The 20,995-nt window shown below is 41.2% G+C and overlaps 1 protein-coding gene across 2 annotated transcripts; it reads left to right on the forward strand.

Annotated features, from left to right (window-relative positions):
- The first annotated feature begins 10,874 nt into the window (after window positions 1-10,874).
- Window positions 10,875-18,291, forward strand: LOC6040026 (cilia- and flagella-associated protein 44). Of its 2 annotated transcripts, XM_038265424.1 has the most exons (9): window positions 10,875-11,029; window positions 11,087-11,559; window positions 11,618-13,115; window positions 13,168-13,806; window positions 13,865-13,972; window positions 14,838-14,873; window positions 15,180-15,363; window positions 15,423-16,727; window positions 16,784-18,291. In XM_038265424.1, exons 1-9 carry the CDS (start codon window positions 10,923-10,925, stop codon window positions 18,215-18,217), a joined length of 5,784 nt encoding a protein of 1,927 aa, XP_038121352.1. In that variant the 5' UTR covers window positions 10,875-10,922; the 3' UTR covers window positions 18,218-18,291. The 2 variants fall into 2 exon arrangements, with proteins under 2 accessions (XP_038121352.1, XP_001849500.2); XM_001849448.2 differs by lacking the exon at window positions 14,838-14,873.
- The last annotated feature ends 2,704 nt before the right edge of the window (window positions 18,292-20,995 follow it).

A 20,995-nucleotide genomic window follows, 5' to 3' on the forward strand; every position in this document is an offset into this window, starting at 1 on the left:
GCCGGGAGCCATTCTGTTGTGATGTGCTGAAAAAAAAACACTAGAAGATCCGCCATCTTCCATAACCGTTACCGCAGTCCGCGCGCGTCTCGATTGCATCCCGATGCGTGGTCAGATTCCGCCAGGGACAACAGAAACCGGTTTATTTCGGGAAAATCTGCCTCGTCGAAGAAATTCGCAGATTTCGTGTTAAGTGTTTTGGTTTTAATGTTTGACAACTGCGGTTGTCACTGCGAGCTCCACCAGCTGTCAGTGAAGAGAAGAGCTGGGAGCTTTTTCGCCGCATCAGGGAAAAGTCTGTAGAAACGACTGCAGAAGTCTGCACACCAGAAGTATCGGACTAAAAAGTTAAGATGTGATAAATCCCGTGTTCAAAATCCCGTGTAAATGTGTACTGCATCCTCCATTTTGTTTTGTGTCGCCATCTTGTCTGAGCGAGGTGAAAAAAATGTGATCGAAAGTGCACTGTGTGAGCAAAATTCGTTCAAGTTGCATAATTGTGCGTGCCGGTGTAATACCGCACAGCTCTGCCGTCGGGCGAAAATTGAATGGCGAACTGGCATCGCTGCTCTGCGTGACAGTTCTAATCGGAGAAGAGAAACGTCAAACGGATCGGTTTGTTTACGAAACGGGTGGAACGACGATGAAAAAGCAGTTCGGTTGGTTCTAAAAGTGCGGCTCGGTCATCGCTGCATTTCGGTTCGCCAAGCCGCAGAAGTGCAGTCCTGCGCAAATAAACAGCTTTTGGCGTAATTCGGAACGGTCGCGCGGTGGAATAGTTACGGTTCGTGTGCGGTGTTGTGGCCATACAAGTTGGTCGTGTGCCGACTGTGAAGCGACCAAGCTGAAGAATGATGCATCCATCGGTGGAGAAGAAGTTCACTGGAACCCAGTGAAGATTCCTGTCCGTTTGCTGAGCAAGAAGAGGACCGAAACGTGTCCATGCCGATCCGAGACTGCAAGTGAAGAGTTGGACCGCTCATCGCCGGTGTGCTTAGAGCGCACGCACATCACACGCACACGCAGCTGCAGATTATTATCTGCCCTGTGCACAACAACGAACAGCAGAGGCGTCGTCGGAGCTCTGAGCTAAATAAAAAAAATCCGTTTGGTTTGTCAAACCAAACCATTGCGCAAATTCAACAATGTATAAACATGGTTTTGCAACAAACTTCAGACAACCTTTTTTGCAATTGGGTACTAAAGCCCTATGTCAATTTTTATGTACAACGATAAAAAACACAATTAAAAACAATTTCTGATCACTTTTTTTCATTTTAATGCAATTTTTTTTTTTTGACAAGACAACATTTTTTCGATGGATCAACTATGGTCCCCTTGGAACGAGCTGTCAAGTAGGAACTTTTCTGTCAAGAAGGACCGCGAGGTTAATTTTTCAAAATTGATTTAAAAATCCATTTTAAACTCTTTGTGGTCGTACAAAGGGTCATTGTACTCAGAAAAATAAGCTTTATCGCTGTAAACAATAATATCAGCAATCTAAGCTTCATTTTAGGACCCAATTCTGGACGCCAACCTAAAGCGGAGAAACAAATGTTTAGCTCCTAAAATCCTAATCAAATGTGATTTTTTTTTTTCAGAATTGCTAAAAATGTTGCATGCAATTCGTAGCAAAACAACAAAACAGCACTTTTCGTATTTATCCAACTAAGAATCGTTTGATAAATGTGCTACTCGTGCTAAAAAAAAAACATTTTACAACTAGTTACACAAACTAATATTTCTGACTAGAATAAAAGTATTAAACTCAGAAAGAGAGTGTCTTAAACGCAGACATAACTTTCGATTGAAAATGTGAAATGGTAGAATTATGAATTATTATTTATTTTTTAAAGTTCATGTCAAAAATTAAATCGACATATCAACTTTGTAATATATTTGCAACAGACTTACTTTTCAAAAAAATCTTTCAGTGTAGACTTTTGGATCGATAATAGTAGTTTATGCAACAAGTTGCAAAAAGAGGATTTTTTCAGCACGAGTCGTACATTTATCCAACGAGGTTCACCGAGTTGGATAAATACGACGAGTGCTGAAAAAATCAATTTTGCAACGAGTTCCATACAACATTTTTTGCAATTCCGAAAAACACCCATTGAGTGAAATTTTAAGTCAAATTTTCATGTATTTTGTCAATAAATCGTTTAAATCGTTGTCCCGAGGAACAATTACAAATTTTTGCGGTAGTCGGGCCTGAACGTGTGTCAAACACGTTTTGACCTTAAATCCATTTGGCCAGTTGTCGCACTTACATCAATTTGAATATTCAAAATTCAAGTGAAGCTCGGAATTTTTCGAACGTTCCATTGTGGACATGATACTTTATTGATCGCTACTTCCCCGAACCTGGTCAGGCGGGTATGGCCGTTGCCCAGAACCGCGCGCGCGGTTCAGGGCAACGGCCATACCCGCCTGACCAGGTTCGGGGACGTGGCGTTCGGGGAAATGGCCGTTCGGGGATATGGTAATTCGGGAAAATGATTTTCAGGGATATGGAAAATTAGGGAAGTGGTCATTCGGGAAAATGGTTTTAAGGGAAGTCGCCATTCGGGGATGTGGCCGTTCGGGGAAATGGATTGTTCGGGGAAATGATTTTCGGGTAAATGAAATTTCGGGAAAGTGTCTTTTCGGAGACGTGGCATTCGGGGAAATGTCTTTTCGGGAATGTGGGTTTCGGGGAAATGTCATAGATTCTCGATTGCTTAGTAAAGGGAAGGTAGTGTATCGTCACAAACTGGACCTTATCAAGACACCTTAGGAAGACAACCTATGGAATGTTAACATTAACCTTAACATGTTAACATTAAGTTGATTAATAAACTGTCACTGAATCCGCTTTGTAAATGCCGGCCCCGATACTCTTCACGGGTGTTCCCCTCAGGAACAGGGAAAGATTTACTTTACTTACTTTAACATTTTGGCCTAGTTTGACAGCTACCTCGTTCCCAGGTTTTATGTGGGAGAGAAAAGGAGGAGAAAAGCTCGGAACTTAACCTCAAAGGTAAACAAATCAAATGAACTTTTTTGACAGGTGTCAGTTCCGGGACTTTGCACTTAAAATTAAATTTTGATCCGGTTGTTCCGTTTCGCATGGACACCAACACGGTCGGGAGCACGACAAGGACACGGGAATGGCCAGAATAGGCACCTACACGGCCAGAGACACGAAAGCGGCCAGAAGCACGGACACTAACACGGTCAGGAGTCCGGACAAGGACACGGCCTAGAGCACGGCCACAGGAACGACCAGGAACAGGCAACTACGTGGTCACGACATACACGAACATACACGAACACGGCCAGAAGCAAGGACAAGCACACGGGCACTAGCATGGAAAACAATTCTGGTTATGACGTTTCGCGCAATCGGAAGCAAATTCAAATTCAAAAAATGCTAAGTCTCGATTTGACACCTGTCAAACCACTCAAATGGCACTCACAAAATGAATACTGAGTTCTTCGAATTCATTTGCTACGTCACGGTTTCCTTGCCTATAGAGGATAAAATCGTGACGTCAGAAATGAACTCAAATCACTCAAAGTTCATTTTGTGAGTGACTTTAACATTTTGGCCTAGTTTGACAGCTACCTTGTCTCCAGTTTTTTTGTGAGAGAGAAAAGAAGGCGAATAGAGGAAAAAATCGTGACGTCAGAAATGAACTCAAATTCAACTCAAATCACTCAAAGTTCATTTTGTGAGTGACTTTAACAATTTTTGCTAGTTTGAAAGTTACATTGTCCCCAGTTTGCTGTGGAAGAGAAAAGGAGGCGAATACTTTATGAAAACCATACCTGTCAAAATTCCTAGCCTAAAAATTTTGTCGCGAGTTGCTTTTCTCCTCTATACTTTATGAAAATCATTCCTGTCAAAATTCCTAGCCTCAAAATTTTGTCGCGAGTTGCTTTTCTCCTCTATACATTGTAGAAAAAAACTGCTCGAATGGGAGTGCTCCATAGAGGAGAAAATCGTGACGTCAGAAATGAACTCAAATCACTCAAAGTTCATTATGTGAGTGTCTTTAACATTTTGGCCTAGTTTGACAGCTACCTCGTTCCCAAGTTTTCTATGGGAGAGAAAAGGAGGCGAATACTTTATGAAAATCATACCTGTCAAAATTCCTAGCCTCAAAATTTTGTTGCGAGTTGCTTTTCTCCTCTATTAGGTTTTACTCCGGCTCGATTTAGAGGTTAAAAGGACCTGGGTGCTGAATAGTGGTTCGCAAAATAGCCTCAATTTTAAACTGTCAAAGTGGAACTAATTCTGTTCGCCAAAAGTAGAGGGTATTGTTATCGATCATTAAAAATGTTTTTTTTTTTGCAAGAATAGAAAATTTGTGGCTTTTATAATTCGAAGTTGATGTTAAAAAATCTTAAGAAAGTTGACGACGAGATCGTCATTTTTTATAATTATGAATGGGAGTTGTTTATGGAGTCAATGCTGTTCTATCCATACAGAAGCTGTCTTTATTGTTTGATTTCGTTTGAAAACCTACCGGTTTAGTGAAAATCTTCCCTGTTTGTTGGATCAGCTTCGCTAGAATTAACGTTGTTTTTTTTTCGCTTGACCAGGAAGATTCCAAAATCACCCAGGGAATTTATCTGCGACATCGCAGAAATACACTCTCACCGCAGTTCTTTGTCACCCATAAAAATTAAAACCTCGAAACATAAAAACGCACAATTTTCCAGCAAAAATGTAAAAAACTAGAAAAAGTAAAACACAGTCGTATCATAAAACAGCTCATTTATTAGTAAGAAGAAATTCATGCTTGTGCATGAACAGCCTCCTACATTGTAGATGTAAACAAAATGGGATAGTTCGAAAATCACGTTACGCATTCTCTCTATTCATCACCCAGGAAAGGACTGTTGCACTATTTACATCGTTTACATATGGTACGTTCGTTTGAGGGCTAGTTCCGCACTGAGTGCCGCACTCAGAGCTGTCAAAGTGTTTGTTTGAAGAAACTCGCGCTAGTTCCGCACGAGTTTCGCCGCCATCTTGGAACTGAAACTCTAGTGCCGCACTCGATATTTTTTCAGTTTCATGCGAGTTCCATGCACACTGAAAAAGAATGTTCGTTTGAACCAAAACTGGCACCGACGAGTGTGGCACTCAGTGCCGCACTGGCTGTTAAAACGAACGTACCAATAGACACAGTGCACAGGAGCTGTCAAATGACGTCACGGCGTAAAACCTTAATAATAAAATCAAGCCTGATTATTAGGATGTAACAAAACGGATAAATTAGGGACATGGTTTGACTTTGAATTGAGATTGAGTCAAAGTGATTTTTACGGGTTTTACAACTTAAATCTATTAAAAGGGTTGTGTAGAGGACATCTTAATATGACTTAGCTGAAAAAAGCTGAAGTTGAGGTACGATTTTGGCCAAATAAAAATGGAAATATAAAAATCAACTTTTTTAGTAAATTTGTTGGAATTGCTCAAAGTGTATCCAAATGTTTGAAAAACTCTACTTCAAGCTATCAATACATATAGTTGGTTAGAGGTTAGGTTTTGGAAAAATTCCATGTTCTAAGCATTTAAAAATAAATAAAAATAAATTGTTTGCTCTACAGCATTGCCTTGGCGATCTCGATTACGAGATTCCTACTCAAAACTAGGTGTCCGAAGGCTTGATTGTTGAGGCAATTGCAAACCTCTTTTTACACCTAAGCCTCCATCCACCCCGGGATTCCAACTGATGATCTTTGGATTGTTAGTCAAACCAGCGACTCCACCGCAGGGAAACGGTCGAACCCAGGGAAACGACTCCGACACCTGGACTGAGCTAACGATCTAACCTCTAGGTTAGACCGGGGCCAACATTTACTTCCTCATGCGACGGAAGGCGTGATCAGACAAATCTCTTCTCGAAAAATGCCACCGGGACCTTCTGGGATCGAACCCAGGCCAACTGGTTGAGAGGCCACCATGCTTATCTCTAGACCACGGGTCCCAACTTCGAAGCACTTGTAAACTCAAAAAACAAATTTGACGGAATTGGCTAAAAAAGCATTTCACTCCGAATTCCGAAAATGGATTTAGTTTAGACTTTTTGATTCGTCTAAAAATAGGTATAAGTTTTTTTTTAATTTTCAAAATCAACTTGTTCACAAATGTTCAATTTCTCTAAAAGCATATTTTTTTCATTTTCATTTTTCAGTGGTTTTTCGGCAAAAAGTCAAATTTGAACCACAATTACTCAGAACAAAGAACCTCCAAGGCTTTCTTATCGTACATTTGATTGCAATAAACTCCACCAAATCAACGTAAACCTGCCCTAAAAGTGTGCTAATCCATGGTATATTCCAGAGACCACCACTAAAAAAAACCTCCTGCAATTCCAAAAAACCACCTCAAACCAGTTTCGCGAAAGCAAGCGCGGCTGTCGGCGATAACGATTCGCTCTCTTGTCTGATAACTCGTAATAAGTGAGTAAACATTTCCACTGTTCTATGCCGGTTACACTCTGCTAAACAAAACCCGTTCAAACGTCTGCTTGAGGTTCGTCCTGAAAAAAGCCCAACTGCTGGTAGCAGTTCGCGATAAGTGATACCATCGCATTGTCGTCGGAAAATCACGTATCGACGGAATGCTAGACGCGAGGTCCCGCACATACTCTTTGAGCCCGTGAGGCCAATCAGCTTCTTTGTCGTGGTCTCGGACCACCACCACCTGCCCCAGGGATGTTGATTTGTTTATGGCCCTCGACGACGACGACGACGGGTAGGGATTAGTACCGAGTGACTTCCTCCGAATGTGTCGTTGTGGCTTCACCCCTGCGAAATTATCGTCCAATCCGCGTCCATGAGCAAAACTGTGAACTGATAAGGGCATCGCGCGGGAAAACTGGCCCAAACCGGTTCGACTGGTGGTGCGCGGAGTTTCTTGGGGGGCATATCAACGACGACGACGACGACGATGAGGATGATGAAGCGTGTTTTAAAAATAACACTAGTCAGAACGATGCCACTGCGGCTTAGATTGTACTTTGATACTATACAGCGGTTAACCTGGCGTTACATTGTACTAAGAATATCATATTGTTGACTTTTCACATCAATTCTCTCGTCTAGCTTTGTTCAAAGAACACTCAAAACTTGTTTTATTAACTTTTTCTAACTATTGTCTACTTCATAGTTATAAGTAATAATGTTATCGATTGAATTATGATGTAAAACATAGCTGAAAGAAACTCCAAAACTCTGTTTTGTACAGTCATCCCTCATATTCGGAACAGTTTACAGATCGGCCAATGTTCAAAAAATCATAGTTAATCAATGATTGAACTTAACGATTCGCTTTTACCTTCATTTGAAAGCTTTTCTTGCGATATTTCAAATGCTGTATCGAACAACGGCAAATTTTAACTTTTATATCAAGTTTTTGAAGAAAAACTTTGACCCTTGAACTCCACAAATTCGCAACACTTTTTTTCTAACGGATGTAAACAAACTTTGGTTCTCTCCATGAGTACATAATTTTTACAAAATAATGACTTCAGGCACTAACACCAACGAAACTCATGCTTAGTTATGTTTTATGAATGGTCTGATAACTTTAAATGAACGCATTGTAACTTGATTATGCACAGATTAAACCGAATTAAAATTTTTGAACATTCAAAAGGATAAAATTGTATAAAAAGTATTAGCTCTTGCTACACACCGAAAAAAAATCAATTCTCGTAATTGTGAATTAAGTTCACGAATGTGAGAACCACGAAGGAATTTATCCATGAGTATGGTGCATTTGCACTATAAACGTGAATATATTCCTTCGTGGTTCTCACATTCGTGAATTTAATTCACGATTTCGAGAATTGATTTTTTTGCGTGCATGGAGAGCTGACGAAGAGAATCGAGTTATTTAAAGATGGATTTTCATTTTTGACTTAACAACAAATTGACCAATTCAACTTAAAAACATTACTTAACCCACCTTATTCAATCTGGGTGCAAAAGCTATGGTTGACATGTACCGTTAGGGTGTAATATCTGAATCGATTTTCCAGCACAGCACTTTTTAAGTTCCTTTTGGGGTCCTAAACAACTCCTCAAAGTTTGGGATCGATTGGTTTAGTCCTCACTTTGCGCAAAGCGATTTAATTTTCTATTGAAATTGGTTTGTGAAAATCCATTTTTTGGATTTTGATAATTATAAAATTCACGTTTCATGCTGTACTAAAACTGGTGCTAGCTTGCCCCTGAAAGAAGATATAGCGTCCTCAAAACTCGTCTAAAACGTGGATTTCAAGCAAAAAACACGTTTTAGACGAGTTTTGATTACGCTGTATCTTTTTTAGGAGCAAGTTAGCACCACACTCTCTTCGAAAAAGTTGTAGAGCACCTTCCAAAGCATCCGAATATGAATCCGGGTTTAGTACAGCGTAAAACGTGAATTTTAAAAGTGAGGACTAAACCAATCGTTCCCAAACTTTGGAGAGTTGTTTAGGACCCCAAAAGGAACTGAAAAATTGCTGTGCTCACTAAATTTGAACAACTTTATTTTTTTTCCATACAACCATATTACACCCTAATGTACCCAGATTTTTGTTACAGACATTTTAGTATCAAAACTACGGGAACTATCGATACTATTTTTTATTCATTCCCTAAATTACTGTCTTCAAAGTTATTTACAATAAAGATTTTTTTTTGTGTCCGTAAATTTGACAAATTTGGAATATGAAGATAACAACTTCCTTGGTTGCTGTGCTCCCTTAAAGGGTTACATACGTGTAGAAAATCTAAAAAATATTTTTTTTTTGTATGGAAAACATAAAAAATACGTAGGGTAGGGTACACAGAAAAAAAATCATGGTAATATTACATCTGGGAAGGGGTACATCTTTTATGTCAGAAAAAAGGTGTAATTTTACCTCTGGAAATGTGTAATTTTACCACTTTTCCGGTGTAATGTCACTTTTTCAGTCTAAATTGAGGTAAAATTACATCATAAAAGAGGTAATATTCAACCTTCCAAAATTACAGCTTCCAAATTTACATTATTTTTTTCTGTGTAGTCATCAATGAGACTTTTTTGGTTTTCAACTTTCAACGATTTTTCTAATTTTTTAATCAGCATGTTTTAATGAGCTTTTTGTTGCATTTTCTTTCTTTTAGTGTGTTCTAACATTGACCAAAATATGAGATCGATCCGACATCTACAGCCAGAGTTATTCAACTGTCTCATTGTTTGCAGGAACAGTGAGGCACTCTACGAAAATCAATAATTTTCTAGTAAAACATAACGTTTTTGTATTGTTCCACAACAGGTGACTTTGCCAACATGAAACTTTAATTAACAAAAGTTATACTAAAAAGTATTTAAATTTTGTAAATCCATACATTTATACCAAATAACTTTATATGTTTTGTTAAAGAAAGTTAAAACTCTATAAATATGCCAAAAACCACTTTCAATTCATGTTTTAAAGATTTACATGGATTTTGAAATGTTTATTGAAGAAAAATCAAAGTGTCTCATTGTTACCCATGGGCTAAAATGAGTGGGGAACAATGAGACAGCCCTGGATTCTGGGTATATTCTAAATTTTGGTCAAATCTAATGAAAGGACATTGTAGCCCAACTCAATCCCTATGGAACGTCGAAAGAAATTTGAACAAATATTAGTTTTGGTGTAAATGGCAGCCTACGAGCGAAAAAGTATTTTTTGTCCATAATTTACTTATATACTCCACAATCAAATATTTATGAATAACTTTTCAAGGGAGCGTCAATAACCAAAGCCACTATTATAGCAGACGTGTATCCAGTAGATACACCTTTCTCCCAAATGTGAGCCTGATTGGTTGAAACTACGACTTGTGAGAGCCATTTTATCATTGTTTCCCGTGTCTTATTGATGACTACTCTACCCTACATCTTTTTATTAAATAAACTTTTTTAAAGTCAGTCTTCATCATGCATACAAGACATGTTTTACATCTTCACCAAAATTTTGCGCCGATTTGGTCAAAGCAGTGTTGAGATATCGTGACATCCATTTTTTTTAACTGCTAACTTTTATTAGCTGTATCTCGGCAATGATACAACCAAATGTCTACAGATTTATTTTGTTTATAGTTGAAAATGTATATTTTATTGCCTTGAAAAAAGATCTGAAAAAAGTTTCTGTGTGTGCTCATACCGACCCTTGACATTTTTGCCCATTTACGTGCATGTAACCCCTTAAGGTGGTTGATGCCTGCCTAACATTTTTTCTGATTAAAATTGTACAAATACAAATAAAAAAATAACTTTCACAACATTTTGAATAAATCATACAATGATTATTCCATGATTGATCCGGACATAATTTCCAAAATATCTGAGCACCTGCCTCAAAAAAGTGCAAAATGCATTTTAGTGCTTATAACATTTGATAGGGTTGTCAGATTTTAAATTTCTTATATGTTTTGATCCGGGAAACAACTTTGTAGAACATCGCAAAGCGTTAGGAATTGATCCCGAAAAGAAACAGGTACAAAAATGCAAAAAAAAAAATTAATTGAAAGAAATGAATGAAACAATCTCGAAAAATCGAATCACTCAAAAAACATATTTTTAAATTTGAATTTTCTTTTTGTACAAAGCACCACACTCGCTAATCGTCACCGCAGTGCTATCTTGCCATTTGTTCAAGCAGGCAGAATGTTAAAGTTACTGCCCTTATCACATTTTTATTTCCACACCACCGAAGTTCAGCTGAGGGAACAACAACAACCAGGTGGTCGGGTTGACGTCGATGAGCCCATCGTTTGTTGCTAGCCAACCATAAACGACGCCAACCAGAGGGTAGCGTCACGACGCGAATTATAACGAGCCCTTGGCAACCCAACAAGCAACCTCTCTGTTGAATGACCAGAATGCCGAAAAGATTCGCTGCAAAATGTCACAATCCGAGCGTGGTTCCGTAAATGTTCCCGAGAGAGCTCTAATCTCGAAGGCAATCCGTAGTTCGTCCTGTACCATCCCGTCGGAGATTCTTGACTTTGAGTAAGACTCGTTGTAGGTAGTTGAACCAGCCTTTTTGTATTTATCTTTATCCTCCAGCTACTCTTATGGCTACGATTGCAAGCGTCCGTTCAACCTGTGCAAGATTGACGATGGTGTCCTGGTGTTCGCTTCCGGTAATCTGATCCACTTCCTGGATGTTGCCACCCGTACGGTAACGACTCGCCGCAGTTCAACGGGGGGTGGCATCGGGTGCATCCAGATCAATCCGAACCCCGAGCTGTGCCACCTGACCGTGGGGGAAAACGGCACGGATCCGCCGGTCATCATCTACCAGTATCCGGAGATGACGGTGGTGAACATTTTGAACAATGGCACCACGCGGTCGTACAGCCGGATCGATTACAACGCCAGTGGGGAGCTGCTGGCGTCGCAGGGTGGCGACCCGGACTACATGCTGACGGTGTGGAACTGGCGCGAGGGCGAGATCATTCTTCGCTGCAAGTCCTTCTCGAACGATGTGATCAACGTGATGTTCTCGCCGAGCGTGCCCGGACATTTGACGTCGTGTGGTAGGTTTCAATGGTTTTAGGTTTCAGGGTTCGATTGAATACCGTTTTCTTGCTTTAGGGTTGGGCCACATCAAGTTCTGGAAAATGGCTGAAACCTTCACGGGGCTGAAGCTTCAGGGAGAGTTGGGCCGGTTTGGTAAGACCGAAATCTCCGACATTGTGGGTATTCTTCCAATGCCAGACGAAAAGGTGCTCTCCGGGTGCCAGTGGGGAAATGTTCTGGTTTGGGAGGCGGGTTTGATTAAGCTGGAAGTCTGCCGCAAGGGTAGAAAACCGTGTCACCTGGGGCCAATCACGCAGATTAGTGTTCGCGATGGTGAGGTCATGACCTGCGGCATGGACGGGTTCATCAGGGTGTGGTTCTGGGAGACGGTGGAACTGGCGGATCCACCGGATGACGATAGGGTTGTGCAGATTGAACCGATCATGGAGTTCAAGATTGGTAGTGAGTTGTACAACAGCGAGTTGATGTGTTTGATACGGAAGGAGGGTGATTTCCAGTGGTACGCTCAGGATGGAAATGGTGGTATTTGGGAATGTGACATCACACCGGCGTACAAGCCTGCGGAACCCCAACAATTGCTCAAGTGTCACGCCGGACCGATCGTAGCGGTTCAGACAAGTCCGGTCTCGAACCACGTGGCCACACTCGGCAGTGATGGAAGATTGTTCATGTACGATTACACCAGCAGAGAGATGATCTTCGATTATCAGTTCAGTTCGAGTGGTCGCGCCATGCTTTGGTTTCCGTTCAGCGTTGATCCAACCGGGTTGGCAATGGTTCTGGGATTTGAGGACGGGTTTATTCGCATCGTCACCGTATGTTTGGACAACTCCGATACTGAATGTCCGGTGAAGTTGATACAAGTGATGAAGTCGCACTCGGAAGCGATCACCGTTCTGGCGATGAATGTAAGGGAAACTATTCTCGTCTCCGGATCGGAGGACAAATCTATCTTTGTACATCAGCTCATTCGCGGAAACCCTCACGTTAGTCTCGAGCCCATTGGATTGGTTTACACGCCATCTGCAATGTCAACAATCAACTGGAAACCTCAGGCAGCAGCAACAGCAATTCTCGGTTGTCGCCATGGTCAGGTGCTGGAAGTTGAACTACCAGAAGAACCAGAATCCTACACGGATGTGTCTTTCCACCTGAAGAACACCGACATAAGACAACTCACCTTTCAATCGGTGAAGTCTGAGATCAAAAGAAACATCCACATCGCAGATATTGAAGAGAAGAAGCAGAAAAAGCGCGTCCGGAAGATGAAATCTCTTGAGCGCATTCGGGTGGAGAATCCCGGCGTGGAAATCGATCAAGAAGCCTTCTTGGAAGATTCTGAAGAGGAGGAGGAGCTGGAACCGCTGTACATTCCCAAGATTCCCAATGCGGTGCTGTGGGTGCAGTACACAGAGGAGAACACCTTGTGGCTTTCGATGGCCGGTTACGATGCGGGATTCGTGTACGAGTACGGATTCGATGACGAAGATCCGATCTCGTGCACACCCATTCCGGGCGCAGATGACACCGAGATTACGAGCTACATTTTTGAGTAAGTATCTTTGAAAATTACCTTGATCATATCTAACAAAGACTGTCCTCAGCCACAACTACCTGATCTTTGGCATGGGAGATGGTTCGATCCGCGTGAACCGAGTACACGAGGACTTTCGCAACCTGAACGACTACTGGAAGCTGAACATGCACTACAATCTGAGCGGCAAGGTGACCGGACTAGCGTTCAGCTATGACTTTCAGTATTTGTTCAGCGTCGGAACCGACGGCAATCTGTTCGCCTACAAGTGGCACTCGGATGAGGCACCCGTCGCGGCGCTCAAAAGAAAAACAACCGAAGACGAACTGACCCTGACGGAGGACATCGACGATCCCACGTTCCTCTCGCTTGAACAGCAAAAGATCAAGCAGGAAAACGACCGGAAAGCCAAACTGTTGAACGATCGTAAGAACGAAATCCTCAACACCGTCGCGGAGTATCGCAAGCAGTTTGAAGCGATTCTGGCGCGCAACCAGGCCCTGCCGGAGTCCCAGCGGATTCCGATGGAATGTTTCGATCTGGACGAGCGCATAACGGCGGACTTGAAGCGGGAGCTGCAAGCGGAAATGGATCTGGTTAAGCGCAAGACGGCGTTTGACGTTGAGAAGGCGCGACTTTCCGGTGAGAAGTTGCGCAAGTTCTTTTTGGAAGAGATGGAAAGCATGCCGATCGAGGTGCTGGGAGTAAGGTAAGCTGGGTTGAGCTTGTGGTGTGGCAGTTGAAGATAATTGTAATACTGATTACAGGATTGAAACTTCGGTCAAGTCGTTCCGTATTGGGAAGCTGAATGATGAATACTTTCAAACAGTAGCCGATTTGGAAGAGCGAATCGAAGCAGAGGAAGCACGACGAAGGTGAGTAGATTTAAAACGAGTTGATCAAGGTCGCCGGCCCTTTAAAAACTTCACCTCACCTTTAATACATTGCCGAACTCGACAAATTGATTGCTATCGACCTATTTAGCGTCTGGAAAAACATAACTTCATTTTGTTTAAGGAGGTATTAGACTATGACAAAGAAGCAAACTCGCACTTTCTCGTGTTTGATAGTTTGCAAACTCGCAAACGAAGCAAAATGTAGCAGGCTGACATTTCTGCAAACAAACAAAGCAGACAAACTGTCAAAAAAATGTGAGTTTGATTTTTTTGTTTGTTATTGTCTTATGGATCATTAAATGGTGCTTCCTCCTTTAATGGGACCGCGCCGCTGCAATCGTCGGTAGATCTCGTTGGATAAATTTACTTATCATGCTGAAAAAGCTTCTCTTTGTTACTTGTTGCAAAAAAGGCAAAGCAATCTACTTCAACGATCCCCGGGTCTTTTGTGGTCTCTGTTGCAAGATTCCACTCATTTCTAGCCGTCCTAAGGTTATTTGTTGAGTCACCCAAAACCTCTTTTACGCAAATGGGCCGACATTTTACTTCCCCATGGAATAGAAGGCATGATCAGGCAAATCTCGTATCGAAAAATGCCACCGGATCCGTCTGGGATTGAATCCAGGCCTTAATGAGGTGAAAGGCTACCACGCTAACCACTACACCACCGGAGCCGTCTACTTGTTGCATAAACTACTATTTTTTTACATCTACCTAGTGTAAAATTCCAGGAAATATTATACCCAATTCTAAACTTGAATTTTTAAATTTTCCCGTACAACTTCGTTTTAAATTTTTAAATGTTTTACTAAAAATCAAATTTATCTATTTATTTTCACAAAAGACGATTCTTGGATATGTGCAAATCACCAGAGGACAGGTTCTTTGATTTTTCCTAAATATCATAATATTCTAGGCATCACAAGCGTGAATTTTATTTGGTCACTCTTTAATGTTGTTTTATAGATAATCATTTTTGATGATATAAATTTGTATTGAGCATGTGATTTATTTTGCACTATGCACTCATTTTTCAAAGATTTTCCAAGTATGTGCACGATATGTATTCCATATCAGTTCTAACACCTTGTTTTAATCAAAATAACACGTTATGTAGATGTAGATTGCACAACTTTGTTTTCACTAGAACGCTTCAAATATCCAATAACCGACCGAATAAATTCAGATTAGCGAAAACCACCGACCATGCCAAGCTTGAGCACCGCGAGGACTCCCAGCAGGACAAACGGGAATCGTTCCTCGAGGGGCTAACCCAGTCGACGATCGACTTCAAGCTGGAAACGAAAATGCGCCGTCTGCTGGCCAAGTATCGCGAGCGAAAGTCGAAGGAACAGGTTCGGAAGATGGAGGTAGGGTCGTGTAAATTTATTTGGCGTAATGTGTTATACTAAGAATCGATTATTTTAAGTGGGAAGATCTGAAAAGTAAGAAGCCCGATCCAAATGTAAACCATCCGGATGACGATCAGGCCATCAAGGAAGCTGCCAGCACGATTGGAGACTACAAACTGAAAACCGACGCCGGATACGAGCCTAATGAGGAGGAGCTGGAAACCACGATGACAAAGTATCGTGACCTGTTGACGGTTAGGAACGAGATATTCACAATTCGTAACAACTACAACAAGGAGGTCTTTGCGCTTCGGGATAAGAAGAAGGAACTTATGGAGTACGTGGAACAAAAGAAGCAAAAACTTCTCGGGATTCATGACGAGCTGCCGGAGGATCAGCGTAAACTTCCGACTGTTGAGGTTAAGATAAACGAAGAAGTTGAATATCCAGAAAATAAGTTCAAACTTCAAGAAGAAACCGAGGCTGTTCGCGAGCAAAAAGCAGCTAAGCCGAAGCCCAAGCTAGTGTATGGAAGCACTGCATACGTTGAACACATGCAGAAGTACTATCTGGGCTTGACGCCGTGTCCGAGCGGAACTCCGTTCACACCGACGGGTACAGAGTGGGAGACTGAGCTTCGTCGAACGAGGCTCATCAAAATGACATATAAACAGGATAAAATCATTAACAAAATAATGAAACGCATCGACGAGTTTGATCAGCATCTAACCAAACTTGCGGAACGACGGTTGAAGGTCGAGCTGGACGCCAAATACTTGGAAATATATCAGCTGACGCTCTACCAAGAGCTCTGGATCCTGAAGGACTTCGAAAAGATTGAACGCAAAATGATCAGCACCGTCGAGGACCTCACGCTAGAGCGCAACGGTCTGCAGAAGTCGATCATCGACGCCAAGAACTGTATCGAGCAGACAAAGCAGGAGATGGAGCACATCCGCACCGAGCAGAAGGCGATCGTGCAGCAGTTCACCGCTCACTGTGCGGACAACAGCTTCCTGCCGTTTCTCAAGCGAATCTTCAAGAAAAAGTACAAACCCTGCCGGATCAACCAGGACAGAGACCAGGACACGGAATCGTCGAGCGAGTACTCGTCCGAGGATATTGACGCGCTGGAGAGCGCAGTCGAGGGTGAGATCAGCAAGATCTTTTTGGACGAGCAACCGTGTCCACTTGGGTGCGACCCGGAGCTGTACGAGCTCACTATCAAGCTGCGTAACGAGAAGAACGAGCTGGAAAAGCGACAGTACGAGGAGAACAAGGCACTGAACGAGACGATTAAGATGATGGAGAACTACAAGATGAAGATGGCGTACGTGGAGACTCGGTTGACGGACAAGAAGCGAGAACTGCTGAATTTCAGGGTAAGATGATTCGGTCGTAAAAAATCAATCAACTAACATGCTGTTTGATCTTTCAGCGCGAGAAGCAAGCCCGGCTCAACGATATTGACACGCTGGTGATCTTGAAGATGGACCAGATGCAGTACTTTAGGACGGAGACGGAATTTTACGACATTGAAAACAGTCTGCTGTTCAACAATGAGAAGCTGATGAAGCTGTACTCGCGGGTGGGTCAGCTTGCGATGGAAACTCTAGAGACGAAGCGCAAGCATCGCATAAACGTAGTTCATCTGGCAAGAATGCGGACGGATATCAAATTTATGGATCAGCAGATTGTCGATTTGAAAGAGGAAATAAACCAAGCAATGATCAAGAAGTTTGGTCGGGTTATCAACCTGGACGAGCTGGAGGAAACGATTCTGAGGAAGTTTGCGTTTGAGATGCGAGCGAACATGGACGATGTGAAGAAGAGTTATGCGGAGAGGGCTCGGGACTTGAAGGGCCTTCACTCTAAAAAGCAGGAAGAGCTAACAAAGGTGATTCAGGAAGGCACGGAAAAACTTCACGTCCTGACGGTGTTGCAAGAGGAGAACAACAACTTGACAAAGATGTTGGCAAACCAGAAAAAACTACTTGAAAAGCGTGAGCAAATGCAGATCAACTATGACGGTGATTTGATGAAGCTCAAAGAGATCGCGAAAGCTCAGAAAGAGCAGATCAATATGCTTCAACGGGACATTAGAACTCTGAGTATGAAGTGCAAGCCACTGAGTTCGGAAACTGCGCAGATCTTAGAACCCATGTCACAAACAAGATCTCCGAAGATTGCGGACGATTCAACTTATCCAAACGTGATGGATTCGGCTCCACCCAGCACGCGAGCCAGCTCACCGGACAACTTCCTTTACAATGAGATCTCCTCTCTGGTTGACGACTTCCTGGTCGATCATTTGGGAACCATCGTGCAGAAATCGGACATCAAACGAGTCGTCACCCACCTCTCCCACTACCTCTCAAACATCATCGCAAACTTTGCCCCGGAACATGCCAGCGACCTGCTGCCGCACATCATCGAAAACTTCAAGTCCTTCATCCCAGAGGAACTTCTCCTAACAATCCCACCCCAATCGATCGCCGAACTAATCGAGAACATTTTCCGAACCTTCAAGGAGGGTTACGACATTGACACAAAGGAGATTTTGGCCGAAATCGTCAACAACAGCCTGGAAATGGTACCGCCAGCATCCCAAAACTACTCCCACAACATTCTGGCAGACATCCTGAAGCAGGTTTTGTCCACGCTGCACGTTTCGGACGTGACCCACCCGGAGACGGTCAACTTTATTGCGAACGGTCTGCGGAACAAACCCGGCATTGATCCACCAGCGGTAAACGTGGACCTGCTTTCGTCGGAGCTGCTTCAGTACGCCACGGAGAATATGGTCGATGACATTGGCCAGGAAACGGTGAAGCATGTGATTGAGGGAATTTTGCACCACAGTGCTAGGTAGAGAGTTGGGTTTTGTGCATTGATGGTTTATTGGTATAATTTGAGTAATAAAGGTAAGGTAACCAGTTTGACCAAGAGAATGTGTAATCAATTGCTCCGATCTCACAAAACCCAGCTTGATAACGAGTATTCCTATCGTAGCTTTTTTTTGACTAACATGAAACATGCAACAAAAATCCCACATCGAGAGAATTTTTAGTCTCACCTCTCAATTCAATTGGGACCATAGTCCCTGGTTCTGCTAGTATGAACAACATGACAAACCTCAGTATTATACTTTATACTCTGAACAGTTTTTAAAGTGTTATGAAAAGTGTTTCTATTGCTGATTCGTTGTTTGAGAATGACATTAAAAGTAAGTATTTAGTTTCAGGACGGAATTTGCAAAAAAGTGTTCTGATAACATCTGATACGAAAAAAAAATCCATCAAAATTTAGTTGCTAAAATTGCTGTGTATTTGCAATTGAGTAATAAAGTAAATGAAATATGTTTTCGTTTAAACCATCACAATCAGCGTTTCACGATGAAGCACATAATTTCACTTTTCTGGCAATGCTAAGAACTTGATAAGAATTGCCTCGAATACAACCAAATGAGCAGGCACAAACTAGAGTAGAGGAGTTTATTTTTGACTGCTTCATGTGTGAAAATTATGGAAACGAAATAATCTTAAAATTAATTATTTATTCAATATTTAATAGAAAAACTTACACTTTTATTCGATTTAATCACTTCTTCCACATCTTGCCTTTTCCAAATTTTTTATGGAAAATTAGGGCGGTTCGTTTTGCATACAATATAAAAATTGCATTCTTATGTACAAGAAGCAAACCACCCTGATTCTCCAAACAAATTGCGGACGGGAACGAAATATCTTTTGAAAAAATCACATTTTTTGAACCCATGCTTTCCCTTGAATGGAGAAAGCGAAAACATATTGTTGTTTGGTGTAATTTAAAAAAGGAATAATTTAGTTTTAGTAAAACAATGTTTCAAAGATAAATTCTGGAGCTTTTTCAAAAAAATATAGGTCCTATAATCGTATGCAACACAAAAGCAAAAACAAGGTCTAGAATTTGTTTACAAAGCCAAATCTGAAAATTTTTGGAAGTTTTTTGAACATATTTTTATATTTTGACAAATTCTAGAAAGTATAGACAGAGAAAAGACAACTTTAAATGTTTGTGATCTTTTCGCTCAAATTTTTCAATTCAAGGCACCGTTTCCCGTATCTTGTTTTTCTTGTGCCCGTAGGTTCAATTGTCTGAGTCTTATCTGCGACTTAAACTTGAAGGTGACTTTTGAATTTCTGTGCACGTAAGCGTACTTGTGTGGGTTATATTTGCCAGTAAACAAATGAGTAACGCGAATGACAGGGCAAATTATGATGAATTTGAAGACGATTTCAAGCGAAAGACAGCTTCATTTTGAGGTTATAACTACAGAAATCTTCTCATAACATTTACGTAACATTTTTATTCATAAAAAAAAGTTTGAACGTGTACTTCCAACAAATAAAATAAATCACGCACGCACTGCGTGTTGGCCTGTGCCCGTTGACTTCATTGTGTTTGGTGTGAATCTTATCAGTTGCTTGCCATTTAAGTGATTACCCCAAATGAGTGGAAAGTTTTGTGCCCGTCCGTAAGCTGGTATGAATGCGACCGTATAAAATATTCAATTTGCAGAGTCCATTGCGTAACTTGATTACGCAATAACATTTTTATATTTTTTTTTTTTTGTTTTTTATATTCAGGATTATTTTTTTCAGGGTTTTTTTTGTGCTTCTTCTTTATTTTATTTTTTGGATTCGATAAGAAACTATTGCAACTTTAGTACAGTCGACTCTCTGGCTGTCGATCTTCTCGATATCAATAATTCTCCATCTATCGATGAATTCTTCAATCCCTTCAATCTGCATACTTCAATTATCTTCATTCCTCGATATTTTTCCTTGCTTGAAGGATCTCTTCCTCGACGGTCCCTTGGATTCTGTTTGCTTTAAAAATCTCTTCCGGTTGTCAATAATTTCACTTTCTCATGGCTTGCATAGACATTTTTCTTGGCGAAACGAAGCTTTGAAAGGTGTTTGACATTAGTTTGTTTTTGTTTGATGGACGTTGCCATGATTCTCTCCCATAGCTGGGTATCAAGAAAAAAATATTTTCAATCGAGTCTTCATTTTGCATCGTTCTGTAAACTGATGATTCTCTTCCTCGACGGTCCCTTGGATATTGACAACCAGATAGTCGACTGTATAACGTAAAACTTGACTTTTACTCCATTAAACTAATTTGAACAATGATCTAAAGCAGCACTACTTATTTCTATTCGATACCCAATTTTACGAAGATCTAACTTTTACGGTTAGCATTTTTTTCATAAAAATAATTAACAAAAATTCGCTTAAGTGTTAAATCTGCTATGAAAGTTTAGCGCCATGGTCTTGGCCATGCCACACATTTCATTTCTTCATTCCCGCCTAACTTTAATAAAATTTATTTATTTATCTAAGTCATTTGAATATTTGTTTTGCAATTCAGTTGTGGAACTGCTTTTTTTTTCCTGTCATTCTCGAATGACGAAATGGCCTCCTTTTCATCGTAAAAAATGCAATTCCTCTGTGAAACTGTCAACTTTTCCTGTCCCGGCCTACTTTTCCCTACCAAAAATAACAGAATGGAAAATTAATACCTTTCAATACCCGTCCGACTTTTCAGCACTGAAATGGGTGCTGAAAAGTTGCAGGGTGCTTAAAGTTTTTGAATAGCGGGCCAA

Source organism: Culex quinquefasciatus, chromosome 3 (genome assembly GCF_015732765.1).
Source record: "Culex quinquefasciatus strain JHB chromosome 3, VPISU_Cqui_1.0_pri_paternal, whole genome shotgun sequence".
NCBI lineage: Eukaryota > Metazoa > Arthropoda > Insecta > Diptera > Culicidae > Culex > Culex quinquefasciatus.